The sequence below is a fragment of the Monodon monoceros genome, unplaced genomic scaffold (genome assembly GCF_005190385.1).
Source record: "Monodon monoceros isolate NGI ecotype Baffin Bay Population unplaced genomic scaffold, NGI_Narwhal_1 Super_Scaffold_3, whole genome shotgun sequence".
Lineage (NCBI taxonomy): Eukaryota > Metazoa > Chordata > Mammalia > Artiodactyla > Monodontidae > Monodon > Monodon monoceros.
Genome location: NW_021703780.1, coordinates 67,246,241 through 67,271,634, shown reverse-complemented (window position 1 = coordinate 67,271,634; position 25,394 = coordinate 67,246,241). Strand labels below are relative to the sequence as shown.

The 25,394-nt window shown below is 53.7% G+C and overlaps 1 protein-coding gene across 6 annotated transcripts in view; it reads right to left on the bottom strand.

Annotated features, from left to right (window-relative positions):
- Positions 1 to 9,175: 9,175 nt before the first annotated feature.
- The window catches only part of PRKCD (protein kinase C delta), a 29,782-nt gene continuing 13,563 nt past the window's right edge, over positions 9,176 to 25,394 (bottom strand). For 3 of the 6 annotated variants that reach the window (XM_029243193.1, XM_029243195.1, XM_029243194.1), the window contains exons 3-19: positions 22,603 to 22,736; positions 21,267 to 21,466; positions 19,877 to 19,937; positions 19,542 to 19,704; positions 19,412 to 19,443; positions 18,161 to 18,246; positions 17,775 to 17,904; positions 17,018 to 17,118; positions 15,663 to 15,759; positions 15,385 to 15,482; positions 15,046 to 15,219; positions 14,659 to 14,750; positions 14,031 to 14,093; positions 12,867 to 13,005; positions 12,525 to 12,713; positions 11,801 to 11,929; positions 9,176 to 9,652 (exon numbers count right to left, since the gene is read on the bottom strand). In XM_029243193.1, coding sequence (XP_029099026.1) covers positions 9,494 to 9,652; positions 11,801 to 11,929; positions 12,525 to 12,713; positions 12,867 to 13,005; positions 14,031 to 14,093; positions 14,659 to 14,750; positions 15,046 to 15,219; positions 15,385 to 15,482; positions 15,663 to 15,759; positions 17,018 to 17,118; positions 17,775 to 17,904; positions 18,161 to 18,246; positions 19,412 to 19,443; positions 19,542 to 19,704; positions 19,877 to 19,937; positions 21,267 to 21,466; positions 22,603 to 22,717 — 2,028 coding nt within the window. In that variant the 5' untranslated portion in view covers positions 22,718 to 22,736 and the 3' untranslated portion in view covers positions 9,176 to 9,493. Of the gene's footprint in view, positions 9,653 to 11,800; positions 11,967 to 12,524; positions 12,714 to 12,866; positions 13,006 to 14,030; positions 14,094 to 14,658; positions 14,751 to 15,045; positions 15,220 to 15,384; positions 15,483 to 15,662; positions 15,760 to 17,017; positions 17,119 to 17,774; positions 17,905 to 18,160; positions 18,247 to 19,411; positions 19,444 to 19,541; positions 19,705 to 19,876; positions 19,938 to 21,266; positions 21,467 to 22,263; positions 22,555 to 22,602; positions 22,737 to 25,394 lie in introns of those variants that run through there. The other 3 variants (XM_029243198.1, XM_029243196.1, XR_003796749.1) reach the window with 3 other exon arrangements.

Genomic DNA, 25,394 nt, shown 5'->3' with positions numbered 1-25,394 from the left:
CTTGCTTTTGTATCCATTCAGCAAGCCTGTGTCTTTTGTTTGGAGCATTTAATCCATTCATGTTTAAGGTAATTATCGATATGTATGTTCCTATTACCATTTTCTTAATTGTTTTGGGTTTGTTTTTGTAGGTCCTTTTCTTCTCTTGTGTTTCCCACTTACAGAAGTTCCTTTAGCATTTGTTGTAGAGCTGCTTTGGTGGTGCTGAATTCTCTTAGCTTTTGCTTGTCTGTAAAGCTTTTGATTTCTCCATCGAATCTGAATGAGATCCTTGCTGGGGAGAGTAATCTTGGTTGTAGGTTCTTCCCTTTCATCACTTTAAGTATATCATGACACTCCCTTCTGGCTTGTAGAGTTTTTGCTGAGAAATCAGCTGTTAACCTTATGGGAGTTCCCTTGTATGTTATTTGTCGTTTTCCCCTTGTTGCTTTCAATAATTTTTCTTTGTCTTTAATTTTTGCCAATTTGATTACTATGTGTCTCAGTTTTTCTCCTTGGGTTTATCCTGTATGGGACTCTGTGTTTCCTGGACTTGGGTGACTATTTCCTTTCCCACGTTAGGGAAGTTTTCGACTGTAATCTCTTCAAATATTTTCTCGGGTCCTTTCTCTCTCTCTTCTTCTGGGACCCCTATAATGCAAATGTTGTTGCGTTTAATGTTGTCCCAGAGGTCTCTTAGGCTGTCTTCATTTCTTTTCATTCTTTTTTCTTTATTCGGTTCTGCAGCAGTGAATTCCACCATTCTGCCTTCCAGGCCACTTATCTGTTCTTCTGCCTCAGTTATTCTGCTATTGATTCCTTCTAGTGTATTTTTCATTTCAGATATTGTGTTGTTCATCTCTGTTTCTTTGTTCTTTAATTCTTCTAGCTCTTTGTTAAACACTTCTTGCATCTTCTCGATCTTTGCCTCCATTCTTTTTCCGAGGTCCTGGATCATCTTCACTATCATTATTCTGAATTCTTTTTCTGGAAGGTTGCCTATCTCCACTTCATTTAGTTGTCTTTCTGGGGCTTTATCTTGTTCCTTCATGTGGTACATAGCCCTCTGCCTTTTCATCTTGTCTATCTTTCTGTGAGTGTGGTTTTTGTTCCACAGGCTGCAGGATTGTAGTTCTTCTTGCTTCTGCTGTCTGCCCTCTGGTGGATGAGGCTATCTAAGAGGCTTTTGCAAGTTTCCTGATGGGAGGGACTGGTGCTGGGTAGAGCTGGCTGTTGCTCTGGTGGGCAGAGCTCAGTAAAACTTTAATCCACTTGTCTGCTGATGGGTGGGGCTGGGTTCCCTCCCTGTTCGTTGTTTGGTCTGAGGCGACCCAACACTGGAGCCTACCCGGGCTCTTTGGCGGGGTTAATGGCCGACTCTGGGAGGGCTCACACCAAGGAGTACTTCCCAGAACTTCTGCTGCCAGTGTCCTTGTCCTCACGGTGAGACACAGCCACTCCCTGCCTCTGCAGGAGACCCTCCAACACTAGCAGGTAGGTCTGGTTCAGTCTCCTATGGGGTCACTGCTCCTTCCCCTGTGTCCCGATGCGCACGCTATTTTGTGTGTGCCCTCCAAGAGTGGAGTCTCTGTTTCCCCCAGCCCTGTAGAAGTCCTGCAATCAAATCCCGCTGGCCTTCAAAGTCTGATTCTCTAGGAATTCCTCCTCCCGTTGCTGGACCCCCAGGTTGGGAAGCCTGACGTGGGGCTCAGAACCTTCACTCCAGTGGGTGGACTTCTGTGGGGTATCTTTTTTGGTGAGTTCCAGTGTCTTCCTGTCGATGACTGTTCAGCAGTTAGTTGTGATTCTGGTGTTCTTGCAAGAGGGAGTGAGAGCATGTCCTTCTACTCTGCCATCTTGAACCAATCCTCTATTTGTACTCATTCTTCAATCCAACTCAAGTTCTGAAATCAATAATGAGTCATACAAGATTTGAGACATTCCTTTTTCATTTTCCTATGACTCATACTTCTTTCTTCCTGGCAGTTTGTTGGGGCGGGGATACGAGGAGGAACTCTCCAAACTCCGGAACTCCACACTCCAGAGGCAGCCCTTTGGACGTGCTGCCTCTCCACTTCTGGGCGGGTCCTAAGCAGAGTCTCCGCCCCACGCTTGAACGTCACCCCACCTAGCAAGAACTGGGGCATTTGACATTCAACTTTTCTTTTTCATAATTTAAAACCACATGAGACCCACCTGCCACTCACATCAGCCTTAGACTCTCATTTTCCTGCTGTGGAGTTGGCTGATGGCCCAAAGCCCACAGTAAGGAAAGCGGAGACGGACCCTGCTGCTAGGTCTGGAACCTACTCCTGACTCGCAGTCTAGGGCTCTTCACTCCATTCCCAACCAGGAAAATTGTGTCCCCTTTCTACAAGATTCCCGGACACTAGCCTGGGCTCAGCCATGCCTTGTACCTACAGCACTGCTGTGAGGCAAACATGCTTGGAGACATGGAAGATGTTCACAGAGTGAAGAATAAGAACAATAGTCTTAGATTTCCTGAGTACTCACTGTGTGCCAGGCTGCACGAAGAGTTTTCCAAGCTTCAGCCTCATAACAACACTGTAAAGCAGGTATTATTATGCCCAAGCTATAGGGGAGGAAACTGAGGCTCAGAGAGGGCAAGTAAGAGTGGAGGGATGGGACAGGCAGGTGTAGACCCAGATCTGACTCCAAGCCTGCATCCCATAGCTTGTCATCAGCGCTGCCATTTCCTGGCCCACGCTAGGTGAGTCTGAGTATGGGTCCAATATAAAAAGGAGCATTTGATATCCAGCTACTGCAAACCTGAGCCAGGGTTTAAAGACAATCTTTCTTTCTTTTTTTAAACATACCTTGTTTCCAAACAGAGCGCTCAAGAACAATTAAGTTAACAAGATCCTTTTCTTTTTCTTTTTCTTTTTTTTTGCAGAGGGTGTGTTTTCACGTAGAAATGCTTTCAGCAGCAGTTTTGCTTTATATTCTGCGGCCTCTTGCTGTGGTTTTGCAGAGCCCTGAGGCAACAGTTTTAAAGGCCTGGATTTGACTTCTCTTTGGGCTTTTCAGCTTTATTTTATTTTATTTAATTTATTTATCTTTGGCTGCATTAGGTCTTCATTGCTGCACGCGGGCTGTCTCTAGTTGCTGTGAGCAGGGGCTACTCTTTGTTGTGGTGTGTGGGCTTCTCACTGTGGTGGCTTCTCTTGTTGCAGAGCACGGGCTCTAGGCGCGGGCTTCAGTAGTTGTGGCACGTGGGCTTAATTGCTCCGCGGCATGTGGGATCTTCCTGGACCAGGGCTCGAACCTATGTTCCCTGCATTGGCAGGAGGATTCTTAACCACTGTGCCACCAGGGAAGTCCCAAAATCCATTTTTAATGGAATGCAAGCATTTTGTGAAATGAGTTATTTTGAACTTATCATTGATGCAAAGTGGGTCTAATTGGCTTAATTTTTGAGACATTCCTTTTTCATTTTCCTATGAAAATGAAACTCATGATTTAAATCCAGGAAGTGGCTCAGAGAGGTTTTGCCAATACTATTGATGGCAGGTTTCTAAAGGTCTGTGGTTGGCCACAGCTGTCTTGCTCTTGAACCACGTCCTAACCCTCAGCTGGGACAGTGGGCCAGTGCCACCTGCCAGCTGGAGGACATTGACTTCTGAGTTCCTGGGGTTTGGTCACCTGTCGCTTCTAATGTCATAAGGCAGGATTGGCAGCCACCCTTGTTTTACCGACTCCTTACCCATGCCCCCAGAGCAGGGGGAGGGGAGCTCATATCAGTCATTCACACCTTAGTAAGGAAGAAATTGGGGAAATGGGATTCTAATTGTGTGATGGATGCTAAGGAATGGGGTTGAGATTTGGGGCAGACCAGAGACCCTCTTAATGCCAGGGGAGCTGTCTAGATGTGTAACCTCCACATCTCTGAGTCTCTTCAAAATGGTCCTCGGGCACCTCCTTGCTGGAATATTTCCCCAGGGACTAATGACAGGAGGTGGGTTAGGAACCGAGCACTGTACCTGGCACAAAACGGTCCTCCCTGGGCCTGCAAGCCCGCCGGCCACCAGAGGGCGCTGTAGCTTCCCGGAGCCGCCGCAAGCTCCCTCCCTTAGGGCCCACCGATCTTCCGCCTGTGATGCGCGCTCACGCAGGGGTCCCAGGGTCCAGCGGTGGAGGCTTCCACACACAGGGGCTGGGCGGTACGGGCTGGCGACTTTGCCTTCCAGGGTGTGGCCCGCTCACAGCCGCATCTCCTTGCTCCACCAGGACGACTGGGTAAAATGCAGATTCCCAGATCTCAACCAACTGGCTCTCAATCCTGGTGCCCGTTGGACTGCGGGGCACTTTAGCAATACTAACGTGGGGTCCCTTCCAGAGATCACCTAGAACTAGACGCAGGGCAGCCTGGGCATCGGATTCCTATGTATACTCAGGGCTGAGACCTGCTGGCTAGAACTTGGCATAAAGGATGTGTCTTATCAGTATGCTTTGCACGCTGACTGTGAGAGCCACTGCCTTAAAGGGATTGTGGTCTGCGCAGCCCACGCATTCATCCACTCATTCACTCATTCATCCTTCATTCCACCTTTGGGTGCCCTCACGAGCTGGCACATGGAACCATAGGGTGGAATCGCTCTGAAGTTTTGGTTCTCTAACTTGCTCATCTTGATTCCTTGGCCCTGCATCACTTTCCACATCAGGAAAGTATTTAACCACCTCCCCAGGTGCTGGGTGTTCTGCTTGCTTCCAGTTTTTCCCAATTAGTCCACGAGGTGGTGGGCATCCTGGGCCAGCCTCCTGGGGCCTGTGGGTGAGACTCCTCTGGGTAGCTCTGCTTGGGAAGGGGGATTGCTGGATCATGGGGTGGGTGCATTTTAGGATTCATTCATTCATTCATTCATTCCACGCCACATGGCTTGCAGGGTCTTAGTTCCCAGACCAGGGATTGAACCTGTGCCCCCTGCAGTAGAAGTGCAGAGTCCTAATCACTGGGCTGTCAGGGAATTCCCACATTTTAGGTTTTAATTGAAACTGCCAAGGTGCCCTCCTGCAGTCTGGTCAAAAGGCCCACGGGTTCTGATGTGCAGCTGACAGGCCCGCTATCCTGAGCATGTTTCATCCCCTTGAGGGGATGGGGTCACAGTGGCTGCTGTTTACTGAGCATCTACTGTGTCCTGAGACCGTGGGATGCACTTACAGAAATCATCCTAGTCCACAAGCATCAGCAAAGCTACACGCGTACCTCAGAAATATTACGAGTTCGGTTCCAGACCACCGAAATAAAGCACGAGTCACAAAAAATTTTGGGTTTCCCAGTACATATAAGTTATGTTTATACTATACTGTAATCTATTAAGTGCAATAACATTAGGTCTTAAAAAGCAATGTACATACCTTAATTAAAAAGTACTTTATTGCTAAAAAATGCCAACCATCATCTGAGCCTTCAGCAAGTTGTAATCTTTTTGCTGGTGGAAGGTTTTGCCTCGATGTTGATGGCTGCTGACTGATCAAGGTGGTGGTTGCTTGAAGATTGAGGAAGCTGTGACAATTTCTTAAAATAAAACAAAAATGAAGTTTGCCATATCAAATGACTCTTCCTTTCATGAATGATTTCTCTATAGTACACAGTGCTGTTTGATAGCATTTCACTCACAGAAGTTCTTCCAGAATTGGAGTCAATCCTCTCAAGCCCTGCCACTGCTTTATCAACTATGTTTATGTAATATTCTAAACCCTTTATTGTCATTTCAATAATCTTCAAAGCATCTTCACCAGGAGTGGATTCCATCCCAAGAAACCACCTTCTTTGTTCATTCATAAGAAGCAATTCCTCGTTCGTTAAAAGTTTTATCATGAGATTGCAGCAATTCAGTTACATCTTCAGGCTGTACTTCTAACTCTGGTTCTTCTGCTATTTCCATCACATCTGCAGTGACTTCCTCCACTGAAGTCCTGAACCCCTCAAAGTCATCCATGAGGGTTGGAATCAACTTCTTCCAAACTCTTCTTAATGTTATTTTGACCTCTTTCTATGGATCACAAATGTCTTAATGACATCTAGGATGGTAAACCTTTTCCAAAAGGTTTTCAATTTTCAGATCCATCAGAGGAATCACTATGTGTGGCAGCTATAGCCTTGTGAAATCTATTTCCTTTTTAAAAAAATAAATTTATTTATTTATCTTGGTTGTGTTGGGTCTTCATTGCTGCATGCAGGCTTTCTCTAGTTACAGCGAGTAGGAGCTACTCTTTGTTGCGGTGTGCAGGCTTCTCATTGTGGTGGTTTCTCTTGTTGTGGAGCACTGGCTCTAGGCGCGTGGGCTTCAGTAGTTGTGGCACATGGGCTCTAGAGTAGTTGTAGCTTGCAGCCTCTAGAGCGCGGGCTCAGTAGTTGTGGCCCACAGGCTTAGTTGCTCCGTGGCATGTGGGATCTTCCCAGACCAGGACTTGAACCTGTGTCCCCTGCATTGGCAGGTGGATTCTCATCTTTTTGCGTTTTTCTTGGCTGCACTGTGCAGCAAGTGGAATCTCAGTTCCCCAACCAGGGATTGAACTCATGTGCCTTGCAGTGGAAGCACGGAGTCCTAACCACTGGACTACCAGGGAAGTTCGGATTAAGTTCTTATATGGGCACAGTTGGTGGTGCTGCAAAACAATTACAATAGTAACATCAGACATCACTGATCACCATAACAAATATAATAATAATTTAAAGTTTGAAATATTGAGAGAATTACCAAAATGTGACACAGAAGCACGAAGTGAGCAAATGCCGTTGGAGAAATGGTGCCGATCGACTTGCTCCATGCAGGGTTGCCACGAACCTTCCATTTGTAAAGAACGTGATGTCTGCAAAGTGTAGTACAGCAAAGTGCAGTAAAATGAAGTCTGCCTGCATCCCCATTTTACAGTAAAGGAAACTGGACCTCCGGGAGGTTGTCACTCACTGAGGTCACACAACTAGGGACATGCAGGGTTTGAAACCAGGGGTATCTGACAGCAGAGCCCTGCTCCTGCCCCCAGGCCCTCCTGCATCTGTGTTTGCTTGGCTCTGAGTGTGAGGCCTGGTACACATTTCAGGTGGAGGCCAAGCTCGCTGCTCTGCCTACACACCTACCGAGCAGGTGGAGGGCCGTCTTCCAGACCCCCAGTTCCCAGTGAAAGCGTGGCTCCGGGCCCAGCCACGAGAGGCATTTCCTGGGCCACCCGTCAGGCCTGGTGCCTATGCAACTCTGGGAACAGGCCTCGAGCCGCACAGCTTCCCAGGCAGTTTGGCAGCATCCCTGGCAGCTGCTTCCCCATCCCCCAGGCTTTGCCCAGCCCCATGGGGTACCGAGCATCAGTCTCTGAGGGGTTCCCCAGAGCTGGGAGCTCCAAGAGCCAGTAAGGAGCAATGGTCCCGTTTTACAGATGAGGAACTGAGGCCTAAGGAAGAAACTCGTGGTGGTTACAGTGTGTGGGTAGCGGAGTAGAACTCACACTTCCGTTCTTCCCGCCACCCTCCACAGCCTCTGGCTGAAAAACGACTTAATCTCCCAGCCCACGCAGGAGGAAATGGGCTCTGGCTGCATGGCTCTGCCTTGGAGCTGCAGGACGATGGGAGAGGCTCTGAATTCACTCATCAACTGTAGTTCTGTTCTAAACACACTCTGGACCACCCCGGGGGCTTCTGGGGCCTGTGCAACAGAAGTAGGGAACAGGGGTCCCCAGGCTCCTCCTCTGGGCTCTCACAGCCCCAGCATTCCCCAGCACAGCCCATGTCACGCTGTGTCTCCCCCCCTGACTGTGGGCCCAAGGGGAAAAAGCCCCACTTCTGGGGCTTTCACTGCTGGACGCAGAGCAGGGATTCAAGTGTTTCCCAAGAGGATGGCAGGTGGAGAGGACAGGGGGACACTTAGGTCTCTCTGGGGAGGGTTTGGCCCCCAATCCCCGCAGCATCAGCCCCCCGTCATCCGGCTCCTCTCCAGCTGTGGAAACTTGTACCTCAGCCCAGAAAAATGAACTTGCTGGAAGTCAGCTACTTGGATGCCAGGGCCAGCCAATCCGGCGCTGGGGGCACCTCGTTCACCACCAGGGACGAGGGCCAGGGGCTGGACCAGAGGGGCTGCAGGGAGGGCCCTGCCTGAGGCCTGTGCCCAGAGAGAGGTGGAGAGGAAGAAACAGGAAGCCGTGAACGGGTGTTGAAGTGGTGGGGACAGACAGCTGCACGCTCAGGGGGACACCGGCTGCCACCAGTTTCCTCGCTGCACACGGGCACACTGAGCAAGTCTCTCAACCTCAACCCGGCCTCTGGGCATTTTCTCACTTTTTTCTCCTACCCTGCTCCCCTCCCTGTCCCCAGGTAGGTAAGAGCTCCTGAGATATAGATTCTAGAACTCAGACACAGACTCCTCTGTGGCAAGGGCGGGGACAAACATGAGATGAGGAGTTACACCGAGTACTGCCTTGCTTTGTCCCCATTTTACAGATGAGGAAACGGAGGTTTCAAATGATTAAGTGACATCTTAAAAGCTGTATCTTTTGGCTACTCTGCGATTTGAATCCAGAGCTGTCTGAAGCCTGAGCTGTATTTCCTTTCTCTCCCCTGTCCTCCTCCCCAGTCTGTGCTGGCCTCGACGACTTTGCTCACGTCTCCCGGCCAGACCTTGCACTGTCCTGCTTTTCAGCGCTCGCCCCTCACTCTTCTGAGGTAGACTCTCTGCAGCTGGTCCCTCCTCCTCCCATCACCCCACAGAGACACCTGGGGCTCCCTCAGCCACCCAGAAAACTTTTCTGCTTTTGGCCCACGGCCCTGGAGCCAGAGGAAACCCATAAATACAAACACATTTGCATGAAAGCCCAGGGGTCTGCATCTGCAGCTAACAGCTCGGTTTAACTTCCAAGACAGAGCTGCCAGAAGTGGTAGCAGCAGCAGCCAGCTTCCTGGGAGAAACGTGTCCTGATAGCCAGGTCAGTATCAGTTGGTGTTTATTTAGACACACAAATAAAAGAACCTGGCGGTTCAAACAGCTTGTGCTCCTTTTTTTTGGGGGGGGGGGGGGGGGGGGGGGGGGGGGGGGGGTGTGCGTCATATATATAATATATATATATTTTAAAAGATCATATCACCAGTCCCCCACATTTTTCTCTACTGAGCAATATATACAGCCTATATATATATATATATATATATATATATATATATATATATATATATAACATATTTTTTTCAATAGATAACTACATTCAAGTAATGAAACACAGGATTTACAATTTCCCTCTGAGGGCAGAGGAAAAGCAAATTCACATACAATTCACAGAGGAAGTACCATGAAAGCCCAGCCAGACAGGAGCTGAGGCCTCTCTGGGGGATGAGGGAGACAGGCAGCAGCAGAAATTATGACAATCACACTGCTGCTTATCGTGGGGGACAGGCAGGTGCCGATGAAGTGGGGGGCCCTGCCTGCTCTGCCTGGGCCAGGTCAGCAGGCCGTGCTGGCTGACCCAGGCTCCCTGGCTGGGGTGGGTTGGGGGCACGTGTCTGGCAACCTCAATTTTCCAGGAGCCTCTCGAATTTGGGGTTCACAAAGGAGAAGCCGGCAAATGCTGTTTGGTCCATGGAGTCGATGAGGTTCTTGTCGCTGTAGGAGAGGCGCGGCTTCTCGTTCAGGAACTCCTGGTCGAAGTTGTTGTAGTCTCCAGCGGACCTCTGCAAGCAGAAGGCAGGGGTGTGTAAGCAGGACCCAAAGGGCAACCTTCCAATGGGTTCCCGACGTTGCAGGGACCCATTCCCGGAGCCATAATCCCTGCTGGGCTGGGCCAAGCCAGAGCTGTCCTTATTTAGAACAGAAAAGGGAGTCTTTTTGCTGGAAGGTAGATGCTGTTACCAACGGAATGAGGGAAGCCAGCAGGGGGCCTGGAGGAGGAAAGGTGGGCATCCACCCAAGCAGGGTTCTAGAAGACCACAGCCCTGGGCCAAAGCCCAGCCACCACCTGTTTTTGTAGGTCCCACAAGCTAAGGCTGGCTTTTGCATTTTTAAATGTTTAGGAAAAAATCAAAAGGAGAATAACACTTCATGACATGTGAAAATTAAATGAAATTCAAAGTTTGGCATCCATAAATAAAGTTTTATTAGTACCCAGCCACACCCACTCACTGACATACCGTCTATGGCCGCCTTGAGACTATCTGGCCTGCAAAGCCTAAGATATTTACTATCAGGCTGTTCACAGGAAAAGTTTGCCAACTCTCCGCTTCTGAAGGTACAATGAAGGTACAATGAAGGTACAATGAAAGAGTGATTGAAAGAGGTCTTAAGCTGGTGGCCCTTAGGCCAAACTGAGCTGCAGGTACAACCATTTTGACTAGCCATGGGTTTTAATGGCATTTGAGCCAATATTTTAAAATTGGGCAATTTGGGGCTTCCTTGGTGGCGCAGTGGTTGAGAGTCCGCCTGCCGATGCAGGGGACACGGGTTCGTGCCCCGGTCCGGGAAGATCCCGCATGCCGCGGAGCGGCTAGGCCCGTGAGCCATGGCCCCTGAGCCTGCGTGTCCGGAGCCTGTGCTCCGCAACGGGAGAGGCCACAACAGTGACAGGCCCGCGCACCGCAAAAAAAAAAAAAAAAAGGGCAATTTGACATAAAAATCCTGGTTTCTGGCTTCTTTGAAAACTGACAGAGCAGAGCAGCCCTGGGCCCATTTCCTGGCACGTCCGCCCACTCTTGGTGCTGAAACCCGCTTGGCCAGTACATCACAGGCCCCACTTCCCACTGACAGGGGCTGCCGATCAGCTGACTGGTGTTATTTAAAATCAGTCTATCCTTCTTTCTATCAAAAGCGAGACACTGAAAGCAGGCTGTGTGATTTTCCTACAGCTGGCCTGGCCTGATAGTGACGTGCCCAGGGCAGGAGGCACTGAGTTTGAGATCCCTGGAATGGAGGAGTGCTCTGCGGCTTCAAGACACAAACACGGGGCCACATTACGCAGGCTGCTCAGTGGGAACAGCGTGTCCTGACAGAGGAGAGGAAGCAAAGGAGAGAAAGGGGAAGGGAGGGAAGAGCTGCGATCAGAGAAGGGCCACAGAGTTCAACTTCTGAGAAGTCCAGCCTCCCTCTGCTCTCCTGCTGGCTCCTTGGTGGTTTCTCTAGATTCTGGGCCTTTATGCAAACCATGCCTCCTCTACCTGGAATACCTCCCATCTGCCCTTGGCCTGGCCGAGCTTCCCCAGCCCTGCAGACATCCCATTTCCTCTCAGACCCACCCCGATCTCTGCATCTTGGGCACCTGACCACAGACCATCCCTATGGCAACTGATTGTGTGTGGCCTTGTGACATGTCTTGTATTGCTGTCATTTATCATAAATGACCATCAGTGTGCAAGTTTCCTATCTCTCTGAGGAGCTGGGGCCCCTCTAGCTCTGGGACTGGGCCTCCCACTTCGCTATGCAGCCCAGCACAGTGCTCTGCACCCAGAGGGCACTCAGCATTTCCGATAGTTTTTGGAAAATGGATTGGATAGATGGGTAGGTGGAGGGAGGGGGGCCTTAACTCTGATCCCCAAAGCATACTCCCCTGCACACAGTGGGTTTTAAAGAATGTATGCTAAAGGGTGGCTGGATCCACTGTCACCAATGTTTGTTGAATGACTGACTGAGGAGAGATGGTGAGGATACGAGGGTAGAGGCTGTGGCTCAGTGTGCCAAGGAGGTTGGGAAAGCAGATTTGCTAGAAGAAGGGAGAGGAGGAGAGCATGTGAATGATGCAGGAGAGAGGCAGGGCAAAGCAGGAGTCCACTCCGGAAGGCAGTGAGAGACAACATGGAGTGGGCAGCCCCCACTGGAGCGGGATCACGTACCACTCTGGGCTTGAAGGGCGGCTCCACTGCACGTTTCTCCAGCAGAGCCCAGTTGATGGTCTTGAAGAAGGGGTGGATTTTGATGTTCCCTGTCACTCCCAGCCTCCTGGTTGTATCCCGTTCAAGCAGCTGCAACGCAGCAGGGAACCTGGTTAGCACCCGAGGGCTGTAGGAAACGGGAGCCTCAGAAAACCCCAAGCAGGCCGAGGGGTGCCCAGGCTGGTCCAGCCCAGCCTGGTATCACAGCCCAGGGCCTCTGGGGCTGAGAAGTCCTCTCTGGCCTCTGGTCCCAGGTCCGGTGGAGAAATAGGGTGTGGACTGGGGCTGCCAGGACTCTCAGCTGGTGGAACTTGTGAGCAAAAGCAGTAGCTCTTATTGGGTGTTTACCATCTGCCTGGCATCATACACTTATGGCTTTTTCCCCCAAAACTCTGTGAGAAAGGTTCTCTTCTGGCCTCATTTTGTAGATAAGGAGATAGACTCAGAGTTTAGCCTAAGGTCTATCTGTCTTCTGACCCCAAGCCCATCATTGCCAGGCCAGGCTGATTCAGTGCAGGGAACATAGACAGGAGGTCCCAAGAACGTGGCAGGAGAGTGACCCCCCAATGTGTTAGGACCGGAGCACTGGTGAGGCTGCCATCCCTGAGACAGGAGGCTTCTGGCATTCCCATGACCTGGTGTCTGCCAGCTCCTGCCCCTGCCAGCCCAGCCCAGGGGCTCCTACCTTCTCCAGGATGTCCTTGGACTCCCTGGTGATCCAGCGGGGATAATACGGTGAGTCCACACGGATGGACTCGAAGAGTTCGTCCTCATCGTCACCGTGGAAGGGGGACTGACCAATGAGCATCTCATAGAGAAGGACTCCAAAGGACCACCAGTCCACGGAGAATGAGTACTTCAGGCCCTGCAGGATCTGGGGCAGAGGGGGTGCCGGAGCTGAGGGGGCCCTGGAGCACAAGCCCCGACCAGCCCTCCTCAGCCTCTCGGCTGTGACTCGGACATTGCCACCCACCCCCTGTGGAGACAAGGTGTCGGCCAGAGGCAGGGCCCGGAGGGTGCCACTCACCTCGGGGGCGATGTAGTCAGGGGTGCCGCAGAAGGTGCTCGCCTGTTTGTCCCCAAACATGTTCTCCTTGCACATGCCGAAGTCAGCAATCTTGATGTGGCCGTCCCGGTCCAGCATCACGTTGTCCAGCTTAAGGTCCCTGCGGGGAGGGGACAGGAAAAGGAGTCGTTAGGGTCCAATTCCCTTCCTCCCTGTAGTCCCCTCCCATGTCCCCATTGTCAGCCCGGAAAGCCTAGGACTCTCTCCAGGGGATGAGGGAATGAGGAAGAGGAGGGGAAAGAGGTGCTAAACACAGGTGCTTCCTGCAAGCCGCCTACTGTGTGCTGTGTGCTGTGTCCTGGACACACACCATCCTACTTCCCAAAGCCCAAAATGAGGCTCAACGAGGTGGTATCACTTGCCTAGGGTCACCCAGCTACTCAGCTGTGGAAGCACCCTGGACTCAGGTTTGTCAGACTCCACAAGGGCAGGGAGCCCATCTATTTTATGTAGGTACTTGAGTAGATAACTTAGGCACACGGTAACAGGCACCAGAAAAGCAGAACAGCACAAGGCCCATCTTCCACTAACCTCGCTTGCCAGGCCCTCCCTAGACTGAGTCCAGGCACGGACAGCACATTACAATGTGCATCTCACGCCATCTTTTAAAGCCTGGTCCCTAACATCCAATATGCACTGTCCCATGGATTGGTTTTCCACTTGACAACATACCTTGGGATCATCCCACAATAGTACACACAGCACAGCCTCAGCCTTTTGGATGAGTACATATTAATCCATGGCAGGATGGGACTGTCATTTATTGGGTGAGAATTTATGAAAGCAGACCCCATTGGTGGAAGCTCAGAGTGCTCAGATGCAGCTGCAGAGGGAGACCGACGGCTCCAAGGGAAGGAGACACCATACCAGTCAGTGCTGCGCTCCCACCAAAGGTGTCGAGTATGGGCAGGGAGTTCCCAGTCCCTGGAGCTGTGCCAGCCTCAGCTAAGGGGCCACAAGGAATTGTAGCAATGGAGTAGGTGGTTTAAGCAAATATCCAACTAAAGACCAACTCCAAGAGGAGATGGGGTCACAGCTGGACCGGGATCCACTCGGAGCATTTCAGAGGATATGATGGGGTCGGGGCCTCCCCTCCTAAACACCCCCACCTTCCAATCCCCGCACCTGTAAATGATCCCTTTCTGGTGTAGAAACTGTAGTCCACAGACTATCTCAGCTGCATAAAACCTGTATGAGACACACACACACACAAAGTGTCCTGAGATTTCTGTGAGCAGCCCCTGCTTCTCCCTGGGTCTTCATCCCCACCCCCAAGGACAGGAAATGCTGAAAATAACTCCATGGACAACCTGGTCCTGATCAAGCACATCTTGTATCAGGCAAGTAGGGGCTGGTAGCCAAGGCAGAAAAGAAAATTGTGAAGTAAAAAGCTCCAAATGAGACAATTCTCTGTCCTAAGAGTGTATGCATTTATATAGATATGCCTGTGTGCACACACACACAGTCTGGGGGTGCATGCTAGTTTAGGGGCCACCCACCTGGGTCCTGCATTGTGCAGGATCACCCACCCGCTGAGGCCCAGGGAGGGGACAGGACCTGGTACGTCTAGGTTGTGTTCCCAGCCACAGCTCACCCCTCACCCCTAGCTTCCCACACGGGGTGGGGGATGGCCCTGGCCACCCCAAGTCTCTCCAACCCCAGCTCCAGCCCAGGCTGGCTTCGCCAGGGGGAGGGAAGAAGGAATGGAAGGCAGATGGGCAGAGGGCTCTTCCCCCAACAGGGCCTTGCGTACGTGGCACGGTAGAGCTCGAAGCGGCCTTTGTCCTGGATGTGATACATCAGGTCGCCCCCATTGAGGAACTCCATCACAAAGAACAGGTGGTCCTGTGGGGGGAGGGTGGTGAGCAGAGGCACAGAAAGCGGCAGGCAGCTCCCTCACTGAGGACCACTAGGGACAAGCCCCAACAGGAAGCAGGGGACATCTGCCCTGGTGGCTGTGAGGGGGGAAGAACGGCCCTGCCCTGAGGAGTCTGAGGAAGGGGGACTCAGTCTTGCCTTAAGTGGTCTGAGGAAGAAGACTGGGCCCTGCCCTGGAGAATCTCAATGGGAGACGTGGCCTTGACCTGAGTGACTGAGGGGGGATGTGGGCCAGGGGCACTGATAGTGGGCGGGCCGGCACCTTGGTCTGGAAGGTGCAGAAGAGATGGGTGAGAAAGGGATTCTCCCCGGAGAGCGCCAGCACCCGCTTCTCCACCATCGTGCACTCCACGTCATCATCGATCAGGACCACGTCCTTCTTGAGGGCCTTGATGGCGAAGAATTCCTTTTTGCCCTTCAGCTCTGCGAGCAGCACCTGACAGATGGGCAGGGGTGCTGAGCAGGGGAGGTTCGGACCAAAGGTCAGGGCACACGGCCCAACCCAACCCGGAAGCACCCAGGGAGGGTGGGAAGCAGGTGCCCCTTGGCTACCAAGCCCAGGTCCCTCGGGCTGCCTGCCCCAGGGCCATGGGGCCCTCACCTTCCCGAAGCTGCCTTTGCCCAGGATCTTGATGAAGGTGAAGTTCTCAATGCTGCACTTGGTGCTGCTCTCCCAGATCTTGCCGTAGGTCCCAGTTCCTGCCCAAGAGACAGCTGCTTCAGACTCATGTCTCACGTCCAGAGGGTGGTCCTCCCCTGCTGGGTCCCTCCCCACAGAGGTGCCTCCTCTCCAGTTGCACTCAACTGTGTGGAGAGGCTGGGTCCCATGCTGGCGTGTGGGGGTAGGGGCTTTCCTGGAAGGAATGGGCACAGCTTCACCTGGGACATCATCTCCAGAGACTCCTGGCTTCTTCTCAAAATTCTGGTAGATCCCAACAGTCTCTGTAGTCTCGGAGTCCGACCTCCGGGCAGGTCTCTGGAGGGGGTAGGGGTTGGGGGGCCAGAGGTCATACCATGGTCAGAACTCCCAACCCAGAGGGAGGACCCCAACCATCCATAACTCCACCCTCAATACCAATGGGGGACAGCAGGGGCAGAGCCCAGGACCCCAGGCGGTGCATGTGCATGTACACATGTGTGAACAAGTGCGCACACACACGCACACACACTTCCGGCACAGAGACGCCTCGGTGGTCTAGAAGGCACTGATTACAAACAAGAGTTCTGGAAATTGAACCCTAACTTCCCAGCCACTTACTCAATAGATTTTTATTTGTGTTGCCTTCACTTGTTTTTTTTTTTCCTCACTTGTGATAGATTCTAGAATTTTAAAGTTCTGTGGCCTCCTTCAAGCTCCACCCATACCCAAACACACACACACAAAACACATGTACGCACTGGACTTCCCTGGTGGCGCAGTGGTTAAGAATCCACGTTCCAATGCAGGGCACATGGGTTCGAACCCTGGTCCAGGAAGATGCCACATGACACGGAGCATCTAAGCCCATGTGCCACAACTACTGAGCCTGTGCTCTAGAGCCCGCAAGCCACAATTACTGAAGCCTGCGCACCTAGAGCCCGTGCTGCACAACGAAGAGTAGCCCCTGCTCGCCACAACTAGAGAAAGCCCGCATGCAGCAACAAAGACCCAACACAGCCAAAAATAAATTAATTAATTTAAAAAAAAAAAGTAAAGGAGCAAAAAGAGATTTTAGGTAAACTTTTTTTTTTTTTTTTTTTGGCAGTACGCGGGCCTCTCACTGTTGTGGCCTCTCCCGTTGCGGAGCACAGGTTCTGGACGCGCAGGCTCAGCGGCCATAGCTCACGGGCCTAGCCGCTCCGTGGGAGCGGTATGTGGGATCTTCCCGGACCGGGGCATGAACCCGTGTCCCCTGCATCGGCAGGCGGACTCTCAACCACTGCACCACCAGGGAAGCCCTAAACTCTTTTTTTTTTTTTTAAAAAAAACCATATACACATAAAGGCTTTAGTTCCAAGTGTTCCAACCTTGCAGTCACCCAGGTTCACCCTCAGGAAAAGCACTGCTTGAATAACTAATTTCTTAGGAGAACAAGCCCACCACCCTCTAATGTCCAATCCTTGAACTGGATCTTCCAGAAGTAGGGTCTTATGTATAAACGCCCCTCACTGCAGTTCCCCAGGAGTGGGCATGAGCCCTGACTCGTCCCCAACCCTGCCACCCTCTGTCCAGGGTTCCCACAGTGCCTGCCCACCTGGGTGACTTGGTTCAAGGCCTCGGCCAAGAGCTTCTGGTTGATGCCACAAAGGTTGGCCACCTTCGTCTGGCACTTATGGTGCACGTTCATGCCACAATCTGGGGTGGGAGAGAAGCAGAGCCATCAGGGCCCCTGCCCAGGCAGGCAGCCAGCAGGCTCCAAAAAACTGTCCCCTTGTCCCAGGCCCAGCCAAGGGCAGGGAGGGATGGAGGAGAGAGCAGGAGAGAGGAGGGCTTTTGGCAGGGTTTGCTGGGTTTCCTGCATTTAGAAAAAGATGTATCTGAAGCCATCACGAGCACCTCAAATCTTTCATTATTTAAAGAAGAAAAAGAAAAAACAAATGTCTGGGACAAGCTAGACAAGTCACTTTTCCTCCAGACGTCTCTCGTTTCAGTGAAGCCTGAGGTGGGGGAGGGCCTGCAAGGAGCACAAGCTGAGCTGGTGTAAGAGGGGCCCTGGCCTGGGAGCACCTTCCGCCTGCTTTCCCCTCGGTGACTCTCTGGGGCCGACTCGACTCTAACACCTGTTTTATACTTGAGGACGTGGAGCTCTCAGCAGTGGGGCCACCTTCTGATGGTCACACAACAGTAAATGGCAGAGTCAGTCGAGCCAGTGGGGAGGGGCCAGGAGGCCTCACCCACGTGAGAGTCCCCGAGCGAGGGGGCAAAGGCAGCCTCAGCTGGTCTCAGCTTCTGGGGTCCGGGTGGGCCCCCCTCCCACTTCCGCCGCAGCTCCCGCCCTAGCCGGCACGCACCTTCACACTTTAATCCCTGCTTCACCAGCCCCCAGAGCAGGCTGCCGCAGTGGTCGCAGAAGGTGGGGCTCATGTAGTTATAAACCTTGAACCGGTGTGGCATGTCAATGTTGAAACGTTCTTTCTGGAACTAGGGGTGTGGGGTGTCACAGGTCAAGGGTCACATGCCAGCACCAGTCCCTTCCTCACCCCCTAACTCTCCCTGACCCAACCCCATGCGTGGCAAGATCCCCAAGAGGGCTCCGTGGGGACGGGGAAATCCAGGGATCCCAGGGGCCAAGCCAGGGGAAGGAAGGAAGAAGGAAAACGGGGAGGAAGGGTGACCCCACAGGGAAGGGGTGGGGAGAGCTCGAATCCCTCCCGCCCTGCCCTGGGCCCAGCCTCACTATGGTATCCCGGCTGTTGGCTGCAGTGCCCGTACACCGGCCAATGATCTTGTCGATGCATTTCTTGTGGATGGCAGCGTTGCATTCTTGAGGAGGCCCAGGCCCAGGAGGGGGACGGGAAGGCCCCGGAGGGGCAGAGTCTGTGAGCTGGTGCCCCCCGGCCCAGTCCTGCCTTCCACACAAAGTCCCCGTGCTCCCCGACCACCCCCCCCTCACCACATGGGGCCCTTGGCCTAGAGCTTGATTTTTCTCTCCTCCGGTCAGTCCCTGTGGGAGGAGTCTGGGAAGGATGGGGCGGGGAGGACAGGTCGATCTGGGGGGGGTCTCGGAGGTTAGGAAAGGCTCAAGGAGTCCCGGTGGGCAGGGAGGGGGGCATGGCAGTGAGAGAACTAGAGGCAGGGGAGCCCTCTTTGTGGCTCAGGACAGCAAACAGCTCTTAAGCTCTCTCACCGCCCCCCCCGCCACACACACACACACACACACACACACACACACACACACACACACACACTCTGACAGGTGCACCCCAACACAAAGGCACTCAGGTACACGTACACAGCATGTATAATGACAAACCTTCTTACATAGAATGCTTACCGGGCACCAGCCACACTTAAAATACAGCTTTACATATTTTATCCCATTTGATCTTCACAATGACTCTATTGTCCCTATTTTACAGATGAGGAAATTGAGGCACAGATAGGTTAAGTAACTTTGTCTAAGGTCCTACAGCTAGGAAGTGGTAGAGCTGGGATTCAGACCCAGGCAGGCTGGCTCCAGAGCCTGTGCTCACCACCACCAGTCCACACTGCCTCATGCATGCACTGACGGCCGTAGAGAAGGGTGTGCTCATACGTGTGTACCAGATGCACACAGCTCTCAACAGAAGCACACATGCAGCCAGGGATGTGCTGGCAAAGGTCTAACAGCCTCTCTGCAGGGAAAGAGCCCCGATGTGCAGCACTGGCAGATTCTGTGTACATACTCCACTGGGGCCTATTTCAGGCCGCCAACGTGATGTCACTGAACGGGAAGCGCTGGGAAGAGACACGCCGGCTCCAGCACCCACTGACGCAGCCGCCGTCCACACGCACACTACCACATGGAAAGCCTCACATGCACACACTCAAGCACAGGCTTCGTCCAGACACACCGTCCCAACACAGGGACACAGGCTTCTCTGTGAAGGCACGCAGGCACATGCGTGCACACACATGTGCATACAGACTGGGCTGTGGAGACACTTACGCCTGCACTTGTAGCCTTGCTTGTTGAGACCCCTGAAAGGCAAGTGCCCAGGCAGGGTGAGTGAGAGGAAGTACTGGGGATGGGGGCCCTCCCTCACCCACCCCACCCCAGCGGACACAGCCAGTCTCACCAAACAAAGTCTCTGCACACAGAGCAGAAAGTGGGCTGTCCAAAGAAGGTGGCGATAAACTCATGGTTCTTGATGTAGTGAATTTTGGCCTGTTTGATGGCTCCACGGCGGTTCATCGTTGGGAACTTGGCCCCGTCTTCACCCCGCATTGACTGCTTGCAATCTGGGGACCGGGTAGGAGTGAAGTCAGCCCCAGCCCACGGGAGGGGCCACACCCCTTCAGTCCCTCCCAGGGCAGTCCTGGACAGAGCGCCAACGGAGGCTGCTTCCCTAAACCTCCATTCTGGCTCCGGTCTCTGAACCTCTGTCCCCAGCCCAGGTAGGGAGGGGCTTACCTATGTCTTCCAGGAAATACTGCACAGACATCAACACCTTGGCCTGGGGTTGCAGGTCCAGCTGCAGGAGTGAGGGTGGGGGAGTCAATGAGGGCGGGCCTGGGCCAAGCCAGACTCAGAACCCGCCCCCATGGTTGGTCCCTGAAGGGCCAGGGAGTCCCAGCACCTAGCCAGACACCCGTTTGCCCAGAGTGGGCAGGGCCCCACCTGTGAGCCCCGCCCCCAGCCCTTACCCAGGAGTATTATTACATTTGGGGAAGTAAAAGGATCCAGCCCACACCCAGCTTGGCCACATGGCCCCGGGAACAGAGTGGGAAGGGAAACTCCCCGCCCCCAACCCCGGCTGCCCGCTTCACAAGGATCTTAGAATGGAGGCACCACATCCCCCCACACGTGCAGACACACAGACACACGCATACTGACACAGCGTGCTGGTTCGTTCTCTCTCTCTCTCTCTCTCTCTCTCTCTATCTCTGTCGGGGGCTCTGTCTGTCCAGTCTCCTCACACAGACTGGCTCGTCCTAAGGGCAAGACCCTCAGCTCCCCCAGGGCCTGGTGACTGACAGTGTCCCTTGGGGTAGTGGACAGAGAGCACAACAGGAGCCTCTGCCTGATTCTTCAAGGGTGGGTGCAGCCCTGGGTCAACCTCTCTCGGCCCAGTTCCTTCACCCCTCACTGGAGGCTGAGTAGAGTCTCCATGGTCACAGGTCTTTCCTGGCGGGGACATCTCGGCTGCAGGAGCCCACATGTAACCGCAGGGGGCAGGGATGCCCTGCCAGCGCTGACATCTTGTGGCCACAAGGGACATATGGCCACGTGTGCATGCAGAGTCCAGGTTTCAGCAGGTGAGTGGTGGGCCATGAGCCTTCTCCTCCCCGACCCCCCCTGCTGTGGAAGATCATAACTGGTGTTCCCCGATGCCTGCCTGGGTTTGGAATATCTGTGAAGATTCCAAAAAGAACTGGGAACAATGGGGTTCTCTGAGAAAGGGGACCTGGTGTTGGGGCTAGGACCCACCCTTTCATACAGCTTGATATGTTTTACTATGTGCACATCCTGCCTTTGCAAAATTAAAAGGGAAAAAAGCAGCTGTAATACCAAGGAGGGCTCTCTTTAGCACCGCCTATGTGCCAGGTTCTGCAGTAAGCCCTTTGCATCCAGTTGCTCATTTCATCAGAACTGACCCCACCGTAGGTCTTTTAGTAGTTTCTCCTTTTACAGATTCAGAAGCAGACTCAGAGAGGCGAAGGGTCTGATGAATCGCAGGACCAGGATTTGAACACAAGCTGTTGGCTACAGAGCTACCCCAGTGGCCGGAGCGGCCAGGTGCCCTCGGCCGTACCCGCTCACTTTGCCCACACACATGCGTGACTGTGGCTGTGCCCCTCACCCAGAACTCGGCCTTGCCATTGTTCTTCTTGCAGCGCTCGGCCAGCACCGACACACCCACTGTCACCTCGGACACTGGCTCCTCCGCGGCTCGCATCAGCACAATCTGGATGACGCGACCTTCATAGATGTGGGCATCAAACGAGGACTTCCACTCGGGGTACATGGTGGGCTTCTTCTGCACCAGCGTCTTCCCACGCTCTGCAACGGGCCAGGAAGGCAAGGTCAGGCTAGGGAACCTCTGTGCCTCAAATCTCGGGCCTTCCCACAGCCTTCCATCCTATGGAATCTGCCTGCTCTCTCCCCCAGGGCCCAAGTCTCCACTCCTCAGCCCTCATGACCATGCTCTGCTCGCCTCACCAGCCCCATCTCACTCACAATCCGCATGAGAGCACAGAAACGCCGGCAGTTTCCCCAGGGTGCCCTGCTAGGTTCCACCCCGGGCCTTTGCTCCTGCTGTCCCTTCTTCCTGTGACCCGCTTCCTCCAGCCCCTCTTAGATGTCACCTTCCCTTAGACATTTACTCAGTGACACTGCCACAGGCTCCCACATGCCAGCCATGGTGTTGGAGGCAAGGAACACGGTACCTGTCCTCCTAGAGTCCCAGTCCTGGGCAGAGACATGAATCAGTTCACCCCTCAAGTGAACATTAAATCACAGCTGTCATGAGACTGAAGAGGGCAAGGTCACTGGTTCTAGACCCGCCCATGGTCAGGTGGCCTGCCCCAACCTAAGGGTCAGGGAAGGCTTCCTAGAGGAAGGGACAGCTCAGCTGAGACCTAAGGGATGAGCCAGGGGTTCACCAGGTGAGGGCAGAAGCAAGAAGGAATGGCGTGAGATGTTTGCTTCTTCCAGGATGACCTCCCTGACTGCAGCCTGGGATGGTTCCTCATCTGGACTTCCCTATCACAGGATCACTGTCTGCCTCCTCCACCAGACTGTGAGCCCCATGAGGGCAGGGCCTGGTCAGCCCTGGAGCATGGCAGTGTTCTCAGTACCCAGCACAGGGCCTGGCACAGATGGACATGTGGAGCTCCTGGAGGGAGCCTGTTCTTGGGTGAAACAACCAGTAGCGGAGGAGCCAGAAGCCCTGAGCTCCACAGAAGGTTCCATGTAGCCAGTGCAGGTGGTTCTACAGGCAGTGAGTCGCCTCTGTTGTCCTGCATTGCAAGCTGAGCTGGGCAGGGAGACGAGGACAAGGAAGAGAAGGATCCCTCAGAGGCTCTAGGAGAACAAGGCACAGTCCCTTCCATTGCCTCCTCCTGGCCCTGGCTTCCCCGCCCCACCGGCTGCTGCCATTGCCTGCAGCACAGGTAGGGTCCAGCCTACAGCCCTACCTGTGCTGAGTGCCTCCTTCATCCTCACAGCACAGAAGGGCTGGCTTGCCTCATCTGCGGCCTGCAGGGAGCCCAGCTCGTAGGAGTTGAAGGAGATGCGCAGGAACGGTGCCATGTTGGGGCTTGCAGCAGGGCTGTGGAGACAGAAGGTGTGAGGCGGGCAGCAGGGACAGCCCTGGGAGGTGGTCAGGTATCCGCTCCCACCGAGGGCTCCCACAGCACTGAATTTGGCCCACATGGTGCTTAAAATGCACTAGTCCTAGTTGCCACCATTAAAATTGAGAAGTTTTATGTAAGACTAGATTGGTGGCCTCCCTGGTGAAATTGGAAGGTGCGACATCAGGCCTACTGGGCAATATCTGGCTGGCACTGCCCCCTTTGTTGGGCAACCCTGCCAGTTGACTCCAGTTCAGAGGCCCCCTTCCACTCCTCTCCAAATCCTATCTAGGCCCTGGAGGCGTGTGAGCCTGTGATTCCCATGTCATTCATTTGGGGAGTCAGTCATTCAATGCCTCTTTTAATACCCAATGGCTGTTACCTAGTATGTGCTGGCCATAGCACCTTGGTGCCAGCCAAGATGGGCAGGACAGCACCCCTTCCTCCCTGTACCCTGCCCCATGCAGCCCTCCTTGGTTTTCAAAGTTTGGTTTTTGCTCATAACTACCCAGGCAGACAAGCAGGGCCAAGACAAGTAGCAGGGCCAAGATGATCACCCCCACTTTTCAGATGGGAAACTGAAATCCTGAGGTTGAACCAGAACCCAAAGCTGGATTCTACTAATTAAGCACCCACTTTGTCTGGGATCAGGGTAGTGAAAGGTCCCACCCACATCAGCGTGCTTGACACTTCTGAACCTGAGCCCCTTGGGGTCAGGCGCTCTCGCCTACCTGGAAGTTTGTCCGCACTTTCAGACTAAGTTTTTCCAACGATAAAACTACTTTAATGTCGAATGTAACGCTGACTTTGCTTCTTACACCACACAGGTTGGCCGCACACGCCCCCATTCCTCACAGTTCCTCAAATCGAGGATCACGACGGGTGGCCCTGAAGGTCTTTCGGCTTGTCCTCGTGGAGGATGCTCAGCTGTGCAAGCCCACAGGTGTACACTCGTACACCTGCACAGACACTGGCTCTGGGCCTAGGCCCCACAGGAGGGAGCTCCACAGCTGAGGCTGCAGGAACGCACACTAACATTCATCCCCATATATACGTATTTGCTCCATCCTGAACATAAGCCGGCACGGAGGCAGACTGAGACACGCACCCTACCCACACATGGGCCTGTGTGCACAGGCAACAGCCACCCTGGCCCTGGGACAACTCCCCCAGCTCCTCCACATGGCCGCAGAGTACCAGCCAGGCCTGCTGGCAGCTCCAAGCCCAGATGAGCTCACAGGAAACACTTGACCTCAGCCTACAGCCCAGCCCAATGGCCCGGCCAGTCCTCTGAAGCATGCAGCCAGAGAAGAGGGGAGGGACCATGCGGGGCAGACTCCACCACGTCCCCTGCCCGGGCCAGGCTCCTACTCAGAGGGAGCGAGAGTGGGTGTGTGAGCTCACGTCTGAGACCAGACAGGCCAGCCACAGTGACCCCTCAGCAGGCAGGCAGGGAGGGAAAGCCAGCTGTGGGCGGCTGCTGCTTCCTCCTGGGGCCGAAGCAGGCATGAGTGTGCAAGCTGGTGTTGGGGGGAGGGGGGCGGTATGTGTGGGTGTGACTGCACAGCCGTGGAGATGTGTGTGCCTGCGAGGACGTGCGAGTGGGTGGCAGGTAGTGTGCACTCAGCCAACGTTGAAGTGGAGAGCGAGCTGTGTGGGCCTGGCTGGGAGCGTGCATAGGAGCCTGGGTGAGTGTCTCAAACTTCTAGGCAAAAGGACATCGTGCCCCTCCTGCCACCCTGTGTGGTCTGGGGGTCCAGAATGATCAGCAGGGCCCCTGCACAGCACACACTTGCCATGTGTCTGCATCTGCGTTCCAGGGCCTGACCCCCGGCAGACATGGCTCAGCCTCATGCTTCCCAATAGGATAACATCGAGACCCAGGTGGGGCCGTGATGAACTTCCTGAGTGTCTCAGAGGATGAGGGGACAGGTGGGCAGGGACAAAGGAGGAGCAGTTGTGCTGCAGGGGGCTGGGCTCATATGGGAGAGGGGGTCAGGGCAGCCCTGGGTGGCAAAATGACGGTCAAGCTGCCTGGGTATAAGATCCTATCACCCACACTGCCTTGGCTGTGGGACTCTGGGGGTCACTTGGCCTGAATCTCAGTCATCCCCATCCTACAGATGAGGAACAGTCCCCTCGCTGCAGGGTTGTCACGATGATGAGAACTTGTATAGGACGAGAGCCAACACCAACCCCACAGCCTCAGGGCGGGGGCCTCTTACCACTACAACCCCTTCTTGCTAATAGCACCCCTCTTTCATCTGTGCACCTTCCTTCACCGCTTACAAAGTACACTCACATCCCCACCACATCCACTCCACACCACCCCCGGAGCCTGGGAAGACGGTCCTGATAACTGACTCTACCTCTCGGGGAAACCAAGTCTCCAGGAACAGAGCTGCTCATCCTGGAGTAGCAGGTGGGCCCAACACATACTGGCCAGCTCCTCCTCAGCCCTTCCCCCACCTCCCCTCGGGGCCCAGTCCAGGTGGCCCATGGGCTCTGGGTCACCCAGCAGGAGCCGTCCATGGACCACCCAGGGCTGTGAGGCAGAGACAGGATCATCAGCCTGCCCTCCAGCTCGGCAGCACACTCGGAGCAGTTGCTGTTCACAGTCAGTTAGAAGCCACCAG